Source organism: Gossypium hirsutum, chromosome D12 (genome assembly GCF_007990345.1).
Source record: "Gossypium hirsutum isolate 1008001.06 chromosome D12, Gossypium_hirsutum_v2.1, whole genome shotgun sequence".
Lineage (NCBI taxonomy): Eukaryota > Viridiplantae > Streptophyta > Magnoliopsida > Malvales > Malvaceae > Gossypium > Gossypium hirsutum.
In genome coordinates this window covers 1,721,457-1,731,549 of record NC_053448.1, presented here as the reverse complement: position 1 = coordinate 1,731,549, position 10,093 = coordinate 1,721,457, and the positions used below count along the sequence as shown (strand labels likewise).

The 10,093-nt window shown below is 34.6% G+C and overlaps 1 protein-coding gene across 5 annotated transcripts; it reads left to right on the top strand.

Annotated features, from left to right (window-relative positions):
* Positions 1-1,357: 1,357 nt before the first annotated feature.
* On the top strand, positions 1,358-6,724 carry LOC107929301 (glutamate receptor 3.2). Of its 5 annotated transcripts, XM_041108160.1 has the most exons (8): positions 1,522-2,174; positions 2,273-2,564; positions 2,791-3,946; positions 4,064-4,133; positions 4,234-4,511; positions 5,261-5,292; positions 5,395-5,789; positions 5,967-6,724. In XM_041108160.1, exons 1-8 carry the CDS (start codon positions 2,166-2,168, stop codon positions 6,432-6,434), a joined length of 2,700 nt encoding a protein of 899 aa, XP_040964094.1. In that variant the 5' UTR covers positions 1,522-2,165; the 3' UTR covers positions 6,435-6,724. The 5 variants fall into 5 exon arrangements, with proteins under 5 accessions (XP_016716196.1, XP_040964094.1, XP_016716193.1 ...); XM_016860707.2 differs by lacking the exon at positions 1,522-2,174 and adding an exon at positions 1,358-1,454 and having other exon boundaries at positions 2,791-4,133; XM_016860704.2 differs by having other exon boundaries at positions 1,522-1,870; positions 2,791-4,133.
* Positions 6,725-10,093: the final 3,369 nt, after the last annotated feature.

The following is a 10,093-nucleotide window of genomic DNA, read 5'->3' as shown; positions in this document are numbered from 1 at the left end:
ATCACTTAATAAAATACTTTTAAATAAAAAATAATATTTTAAATTCATCATTTAACATCTAAAATCACAAGGTTCGCTGATGGCAACATTCAAATTCTTTAACAGTTTCAAAATCGAAGGTACGAGCAAGCTGGACCTAGTTGTAACGATCTCTAAAACATAAAAATTATTAAAAACGGGGCCAAAATCACATAATAAAATACTTTTAAATAAAAAAATAATATTTTAAATTCATCATTTAACATCTAACATCACAAGGTTCATTGATGGCAACATTCAAATTCTTTGACAGTTTCAAAATCGAAGGTATGAGTTAGCTGGACATAGTTGTAACGATCTCCAAAACATAAAAATTATTAAAAATGGGGCCAAAATCACTCGGTTGTTGAAGAAGTAAACCAAAAAGATGATAAGAATTTAGCCTTTTTGTTTTTATTTATTTTGGTGAGAGTTTTCGTGGTAACTATGGAGATAATTTTGTATCCCTTTTGAGAGAACTCCATGAGAGTTAGGGTTTTGTTTTCAGGGGATGAATTTGTACGTTTAGTACATTTAAATTTATTTTCTCCATATTATACTCTTGTTTGTTTACTCATTAGTGGAAAATCAAAACCTCCTTTGCCATAGTGTTTTATCCTCTTCGGAGGATTTTTTACATAAAATATTTGTATTCATTCTTCATCATTTTTATTATCTCGTTGTTTATACGAATTGATACTCAACACTCACCCTATCAAATTTTGTTAAGTTTTGTACACGTTTTTGACGATTAAATTTGCGGTATATAGGAAGCCAAACAACATGTTGCGTGATTTAGCTGTTAGTGCATTCTGAAAACAAAATCTCAATCGAAAAAAGTGCTCAATTTCTTTAACCAGTGTGGGGGCAGAACTCTTCCCTAAAACCACCACCAGTTGACTAATTTCCTTCCATTTTCAATTAGCTAAAGTCGCATGGCAAAGAGGACCTACCATTATACCATAAGAATTTTATGCTCTAATAAAATACTGACAAAATTGGAAAATCATAAGGCCAAATGTAACTTGTAGTGCTTCCTAAAATTCTAAGCATTCTTCTTGCCCCTTTCAACTTAGGAAAATACCTTTTTGAAACCTCTTTCTACACTTCTATCATTACTTTGATTTTAATCAATGAATCATAATTAAGACCTAAAAACCTTAGAAATCCCATTAACCCCATTTTGGTTTAAGCTTAGAAAATCCATACGAGTGGCTTCCTGTCACTTTCACAATTTTATGGCCACTGCCGTTGTTTTCAATCCCCAGGGGGTCACTAACTATATATCTTTGATGGTTTATATTCTTTGCTTAAAGGTGTTTCTCCACGATAAAAACTCTACTTTGTAATATTATTTAATTATTTGTTGTCTTCATTTGGACAGTCCCTTCACGTACTAACACCCGACAGCTAACGGAGAAAGAGAGACACACTCGGTGAGTCAACTCTACTCTCGGAACCCAGCATAAAAGCCAACTTTTTCCTTTTCTCTATCTTTAAGTATTGGTGTTCATATAAAATAATGGGTTATTTTTCTTTTCAGTAACAAGCACCTTACCCCCCAGAGCTTTTTTTTTTTTTTTTACTTTGTGGACAATCACGATTCTCTGTCCCATTTTGCTGTTCCACTTACTGTTTCCATTGGCATGTCTATCATGAGCTCTGTGTATATTAAGGGTTATTGCTTATCCATTTAGGAGGACAGGTGGTAGTCTGGTTACAGCCTCTTCTTCTGAATTCGACCTCCATATGTCTTTGTTTCGAGCTTGTGGTAACTGGTTGGTATTGGTTCCCTCGTGAATTTCCAGAAACCTCCTGAACTTTTACTTTTGCCGCTTTGGTTGCTGCTAATGTGGGTATTTATTGCTTTATTCAGTTTGCTGTCGCTGAAGTACGAAATTTCATGCTTTCTTGTTGTGCTTGTTGCTTTTTATAGTCTTTAGTCCTCCATGCCAGAACTTCAAATGGGTTTGGCTTGTTCTTTTTTGACACTTTCTTTCATAAACTAACATCTTTAAATTGAATTTTGGTTTCTTAGCCCTTTGGGGTTGGTTCTTTTTCTTCTTCTTCTTGTCGTTACTTGCCTTGGAACTGAATGATTCTCTTTACTCCCTGTGGATAGTAATTTTCTGGTGGTGAACTTTTGGATGATCATTGTTAGTCCGTTAATCTGATTCTAGTATTGGTTCAATTTGACTGTCAATTAGTAGGCAAATTTGAGTATTTCATTGATTCATTTTGTATTTGATGCTAGAAAACATATGGTGAGTGGTTAGTCTTGTCATTCATTGCCACCATGAACCTGGTTCTGCTGCTGTCAACTTTCAGTCTCTTTATTGGAGTGCTTTCAGAAGAGGGTTTGAATCCTGCTATTGTGAATGTTGGAGCTATATTCTCATTCAACACCATTAATGGGAAAGTTGCAAAGGTTGCAATGAAGGCTGCCGAGGATGATATTAACTCCGATCCAAGTGTTCTTGGTGGAAGGAAATTGTCTATACAACTACATGATTCTAACTTCAGCTCATTTCTAGGCATTCTTGGAGGTATACTAACTGTCAAGTCTCTTTATTCTCCTCTTATCTTTTAATTCTGTGTTTTTTTTTTTGTTTAATTTCGTTCAAATCCCATTGACCTCTATGTTATACTGTGAATTAGGATAAATGAAATTACTTGTGATGAATCATTACGGATATTATACCTCATTCTTGCAGGAGTATATTCATGGGGAAATAATGATACTCATTACTTGAGTTTCTTTGCTATTCACAGCACTGCTGTTTATGGAGACAGATACCGTAGCAATAATTGGTCCACAAAGTTCGGAGATGGCCCATGTTCTATCAAATCTTGCAAATGAACTCCAGGTTCCGCTATTGTCATTCACGGCTTTAGATCCCAGCCTGAGCCCTCTCCAGTACCCTTTTTTTGTTCAAACAGCACCTAATGATGAATTCCAGATGACTGCCATTGCTGAGATGGTTAGCTATTTCAGTTGGAGTGAAGTGATTGCTATTTTCAGTGATGATGATCAGAGCAGAAACGGTATAATCACATTAGGCGATAAACTTGCTGATAGACGTTGCAGAATTTCTTATAAAGCTGCGCTTCCTCCGGAACCATCGGCCAAAAGAGGTGACGTTTTGAGAGAATTAAATAAGATTCAAATGATGGAATCTCGAATTATTGTTCTGCACTCTTTCTCAAGGACAGGTCTCTTGGTCTTTGAAGTGGCCAAGAGCCTTGGAATGATGGGAAAAGGATATGTTTGGATAGCTTCTACTTCGCTGTCCACTGTTCTTGATTCCTTTTACCCACTTAAACCGGAGATAGCAAACTCAATCCAGGGAGCACTTACACTTCGCCCTCATACACCTGATTCGAAAAGGAAAAGAGATTTTATGTCACGTTGGAACCAGCTGAGTAACGGTTCTATTGGGTTTAACCCTTATGGTCTATATGCCTATGACACTGTTTGGATGATTGCTCGTGCAGTAAGGTTGTTACTCGATCAGGGGGGCAAAATTTCATTTTCCAATGATACAAGATTAGGTGGTATTAGTGGGAGCACTCTAAATCTTTCTGCATTGAATGCATTTGATGGAGGGAAGCAGTTGCTTTCAAAGATATTGGAGACAAATATGACTGGTCTGACGGGCCATGTCCAGTTTAATCAAGACAGATCCCGGATAAATCCTTCTTATGACATTATTAATGCGGTTGGAAATGGGCAACGACTGGTTGGATACTGGTCTAACCACACTGGTTTGTCCATTGTGCCACCAGAGACACTTTATTCGGAAAAGCCTAATCGGTCAAGTTCAAACCAACATTTAGACAAGGTGGTATGGCCTGGAGGAGAAACAGCAAGACCTCGAGGGTGGGTTTTTCCTAACAATGGAAGAGAATTAAGAATTGGAATTCCAAGGCGAGTTAGTTACCAAGACTTTGTCTTGTTAGTCAATGGCACGGATAAGGTGCAAGGATATTGCATAGACGTTTTCCTTGCTGCAATTAAATTGCTGCCATATGCTTTTCCATACAGGTTTATCCCATTTGGAGATGGCCATAAGAACCCAAGTTATTATGAGCTTGTCAATAAAATTAAGTCCGGAGTAAGTAGACTATTATGAAAACTGCATCTGTTTTCTTAAAAGATAAAATGATTGATTAACTATTTTTTTTTCTATCAGTTCTGATATTGTGTTTCTGTAGGTCTTTGATGGCGTGGTGGGTGATATTGCCATTGTGACAAACCGAACAAGAATAGTTGACTTCACTCTGCCATATATAGAATCAGGGCTGGTTGTGGTAGCTCCAGTGAAAAAGATAAGTTCGAGTGCTTGGTCCTTCGCACGGCCATTTACTCCATTGATGTGGGCAGTCACAGCTGCATTTTTCCTCATTGTGGGATCAGTTGTGTGGATCCTTGAGCATAGAAGAAATGATGAATTCCGGGGCCCTCCAAAGCAGCAATTTGTCACAATTTTGTGGTGAGTACATAAACATATGAGATTCATCTTTGTATGGATATATTAGTATATGGCATTCATAAATGAAAAGAAAACACAAAATTTAACATCTGTTGAATGTCGTAATCACCATTCCCTCCCCCTCTTTTCTGAAAGGATTATAAAACCTGGAATCTAACTGCAGATGAGTGATTCAAGTTCACGACTGAGGGTCATTCTAAATGTTAAAAGAAAATCAAGCATGATTTGAGCAGTTGCAAATAAGTTCTTACGACATTGTCGTCTCTAAAAGATGCATACCGATGTAACCGCTCTGCTCCTCCCTTCTGATTACAACCTCCTGCACCCCTTTACTTGCATGTCTATCCTGTGTCGAAGAAGCTCTCCCAGGAGAGCTTCCTTATCTTTTTAGTGTTTTCTTTTGCTGGAGTGATGAAAACATGAAATACCACAAAATTATAGGAGAAAACATGCCTGATTCTCTCACACTCACCTTTACCCTCTTAGCCTGTCAATGTATTATTTCTTCTATTTGTTGTGAATGTTCCCATTACCTGTGAAATTATGGATGTTCTTTTTTCTATACTGAACATGCAGCACATGTACAATATATCTATGCTTTCATCTTTATTGTGAGAAATAATAGGTGCAAATTCAATAGATAGACAATTAAATGCAAAACATGCTTTCTGTATCTTTCCATTTGACCGATAACCAATTCATTTCCCTTCAGACCCCTTACCTGCCATGCTCTATTTTTCCCCTTGCAGGTTCAGCTTCTCTACGATGTTTTTTTCCCATAGTAAGTTCTTTCCATCTTGGCAATGTCAGTTGCTTTTACCAAATAGTTTAGTACTCAGAATCACCCATCATACCAACTCTGGATATTTTGAACTTTTTTCAGGAGAAAACACAGTGAGCTCACTTGGACGCCTAGTACTGATTATCTGGCTTTTTGTGGTTTTGATCATCAACTCAAGCTATACTGCAAGCCTGACATCATTCCTCACAGTGCAACAGTTATCATCACCCATCAAAGGGATTGATACCTTAATTGGTAGCAATGAACGAATAGGCTTCCAGGTAGGATCTTTTACTGAAGGCTATCTGATGGAGGAACTTAATATTCCAAAATCTAGACTTGTTCCACTTGGATCACCAGAAGAGTATGCCCTTGCCCTTGAGAGGAGAAATGTAGCTGCAGTAATCGATGAGCGACCATATGTGGACCTCTTCCTCTCAGAACACTGCGAATTCTCTGTTAGAGGCCAGGAGTTTACGAAAAGCGGATGGGGATTTGTGAGTTATCTCATATCTATATTTTTAACATTGAGTTGAAAGTAATTTTCAACAATGTGCACACTAAATGTAGAATTATGCCATGATAGAACATTTAATGTAAAAAGTTTGTTCAAGTCCCTTTCTTGATTCTATTACATGCAGAAAATGATCTCCAATGGTTTTTATGATTTGTAGGCATTTCCTAGAGACTCGCCATTGGCCATTGACATGTCTACTGCCATTCTTTCTCTATCTGAGAATGGTGAGCTTCAGAAGATTCACGACAGATGGCTGTCAAAAAGTGCCTGTAGTTCCGAGAATAGTGAGGATGATATTGAACAGCTTGACTTAAAAAGCTTCTGGGGGCTATTTGTTATATGTGGAATTGCATGTATGCTTGCTCTCCTTGTGTACTTCTGGTTGATGTTCCGCAAGTTCAGCCTGCTGCCTCCCGAGGAACTTGATACCACCAGTCCTAGTACCTCCCGTTCCACTCGTCTTCAAACATTTTTGTCATTTGTTGATGAGAAGGTAGAGAAACCAAAAAGCAGCTCAAAAAGAAAACGAGAGAGTATGTCTCGAATTGGATATCATATAAATGATGAATCTCCACATAGATCTGGGAGGATGGACAGGAACATGTCCCAGAATGGTGATAGTTGACTTACTCAATAATTTGGTCAGTTCTAGCTGTATACTTCTCTCACATTTCATTTCATCCTCAGGTTGAAAAAGAATTGGCTTTTGGGTCGATTCTTCCCCCCCCCCTTCCGCCTCTCTCCCTTTTCTCTGCTCTACCAGTTCTCCTGTATTTTCTGCTGAATCCAATCGTCTATACAAAGGCATTAGCTTAAAAATGTAGCATATGTGAGTATTATTCTTAAGAAACAGTGCAAAAGCCATGTTTCTAAACTACAGCATATAGAATAGATTACTGCACTTCTTTCTTCAAATCTTACCGAATGCAAATCACTATCCCCCCTTCCCTTTTGTGTTGAGATTCGAGGTTCCTGACAGCCACCATTTCGTCAATCTACTAATGTCAGAATCCAACGGTTTATGGAGCTAGTGAAGCAAGGGTCGTTTCCCTGGAAATCATCTTATCAGAGACGTTACATTTAGTCCCATCCCATAAATAAGCTTTGATAGGTATTTGGCGTAGCAGATGAAGTTTTGCCATGATGTTGTTTCGTTTCTAAGCAGCAGCTATGCCTGTGAGACAGATATCCTCTCTATTGAGAACACTGGAAGCCTCTCCATATCCTTTATTTCAGGCCATCAAAACTCTAGTTGGAAATAGATTTCAAGTCAGGCCTGCTCTGCCCCCAGAAGAATCAATATCCTTCCTACATTTAGGTGATCCAATATTAGATACAAAACAAACTACTCTAGCAAAGGAACATATGATAAACAGGTGATCCAGGGTCTAATATTCATTTCAACACAGGGAAACAACTCATATCAATTGTTAAGATACTTTAGCCAAATTCTTACTTGCAAAGGACACAATTTGCGCTTAGCTTCCAAAGGAACATTACAAATTTAAAGGCAACTTACTGTTAGTACAAAATGTCGGTGAGGAAAATCTTAAACACACGAATGGAACACGAACAACTCGAACAGAAAACGAAGAAATATGACAAGGCTCCAAGGCGTGTATCAAGCCACTATCTTAATAATACAATGAAGCCAATGACTATTTGTGGTTGTACTGACGAAAATAATAATGTATAACAAGAAAATCAATTTTTATAAAAAAATTCTACAATGATTTTTTTATAGAACAATCTAATAATATTAGAAGATGGAACAAAGATAGAATTTTAGAACTTGTTGATATAATTTCTAAATGAAATCTCATTTTCATGTCTCTTCATCTAAATAATAATATTATAACTATTTAAATAATATTGTTTGAATAGTTATAATTCTTTGTAAAAAATCAAGTGATATAATTCTTCACCAATAACCAAAATATTTAAAAATACCATTCTACACCTTCACAAGTTCAAGAAGCCTAGAAGATCTCTGCAAAAATTGAAGAACTTGAAGAAATTCTAATGAACTGCATACTCATTTTGAAGAAAGCCAACACGACCTTTGAAACAATTCACATTCATCCAATATCAAGTCAGATGACCCTTGAACCAAAGCTCAACTAAAGAAAAGAATCAAAGGAGGATTTCTTTGTATTTAAGAATTTTTTAGAGATTGTAACTTTCTTTTTAAAATTATTAATAAAATTTGACTCCAAATTTTTAAATCAATTTTTGATTCGAAATTTATGTGTATAAATACAAATACCAAATTGTAGTATTACAAAGTCATTGAAAATGCTTGACATTTAATTGCATCTCAAGCTCCCAAAATATTCATATGATTATTACAGTGCCACAAATTATCTTTGAGGTCCCCTTAGTCATTTTATAAATCTCCTTAGTAGAGTTGGTAGACGAGTGGATTCAGATTGGGTTTGCTTTAGACTTAGATTATATAATGTTATATCATATCATGTAGTATATACTATATTCATAGTTTATGTATATGCATCAATGATTAAACATTGTAATATAACGTAATACTATATATCTTTTATTATATTCTATAATCTGATAGTAGTACATTATATATTAATTATTATAATATATTATTGTTTATTATTATACTGGTTGAAATACGCTTTAAGTTTTTATACTTTTTGTACATTTAAAAGTAGCCCTCCTACTATATTACATAATGTTATATCATATAGTATATACTATATTTATAGTTTTTATATATGCATCAATGGTTAAACATTATGTTATCATGTAATACTATATCTTTTATTATAATATATATTATAATAATAATTATTATATATAATAATAATACATTCTATGTTACTTATTATATATTATTATTTTTTGTTGAAACATGCTTTAAGTCTCTATACATTTCGTATATTTGAAAGTTAGCCCTCTTACTATATTACATAATGTTATATCATATCATATAATATATTAATAATTTTTATATATATGCATCGACAATTAAACATTATAATATCATGTAATACTATATCTTTTTTATTATAATCTATATTATAATAATTATATATGTATTAATATTTTTAAGTAATAGTTATATATTATAATGTTATTTTATGTATTAATAATATACAAATTTAGTGTATCGGTTTAAGGTTAGGTTAGGTAATCGGTTTAGGTTTTGATAATAATTATATAATATATTATATTATCATTAAATTTTAATTTCATAGATTTTAATAATTATTATATATTTATCAAAATATTTTATATTAAATTAATATTTTTAAAAATTTATTTCACTTTATAATTTAACAAAAAAAATATTATTAATTACTTTTCTTATTAATAAAATTTTAATATAAATATGCTATGCTTATGAATAAATTTTCAAAAAATAAATAATTTTTATTTATTTATTTTTATTTTTATTTTAAGTAATATCGTAAAACTATATTAATTATTAATGTCTATTATGGTTGTTCAATTATAAATTCAAGGTTTTAGTCAGATTTATTTCGGGCTTGGGCCAGATCGATCTCAGCTCGAGTTTGTTACGGGCTCAGGTTTTCTCAAGCTCAGGTTTTGTCGGGCTCAAATTTTCTCGGGCTTGGATCTTTTATGAGCTCGGGCTTTTTTGGACTCGGATCACTATGAGCTCAAATCAACACAGGTAGGCTTTTGGGCTTGGGCCTATTTTGTTAACTCTACTCCTTAAGCAGCTTAAATGTCGAAGACATGTAATAAGCCACTACCTTCGACGCCAGAGACTCATTGGAACTATGCAAAGGGAATTTGATAGGCATTGCGAAACTCTTGCATTTCTTTCTTAGTGCTTGCATCTAGTCTTCAAACAAATTTTCCTATCTTTACGGATTATGTTACTATGGTTGATACGAGGGATTTGTCAGATTTACACTAGGCTATTGATTACGGCGTCTATTGAGAAAAGACTAAGTTGTCTCTTCCTATTGGACATCGAATAGAGGTTTCTACTATTGAGGGTCTCTACTCACTCTCAACTCTTCTATGCTTTTTTATTTCTCTATTTAACTTCTTATTTGCGCTCTTTCTACTATAAATATAATCTTTGTTCTGTAGAAAGTTGTTCTTCCAACATTCTTGTTCTCTCTTGCATATTAGTGAATCATTGCGAGCTACAATAAGGGTTTTGGGAAGTTCACCTAGGGGAGCACTGGTATTACCTTGGTACATTAAGGGTTGAGTTTGATGGCACTGACCATAATACCTTAAAGAAGGATATTTGGGATAATCCCTATAATAAGGTCAGTG

Excerpts from the sequence above, each read along its gene's own strand:
- LOC107929301 (XM_016860689.2), top strand. Across the intron at positions 2,565-2,790 it reads ATTTCTAGGCATTCTTGGAG|CACTGCTGTTTATGGAGACA; the intron begins GTATACTAACTG and ends TGCTATTCACAG. Across the intron at positions 4,134-4,233 it reads TCAATAAAATTAAGTCCGGA|GTCTTTGATGGCGTGGTGGG; the intron begins GTAAGTAGACTA and ends GTGTTTCTGTAG.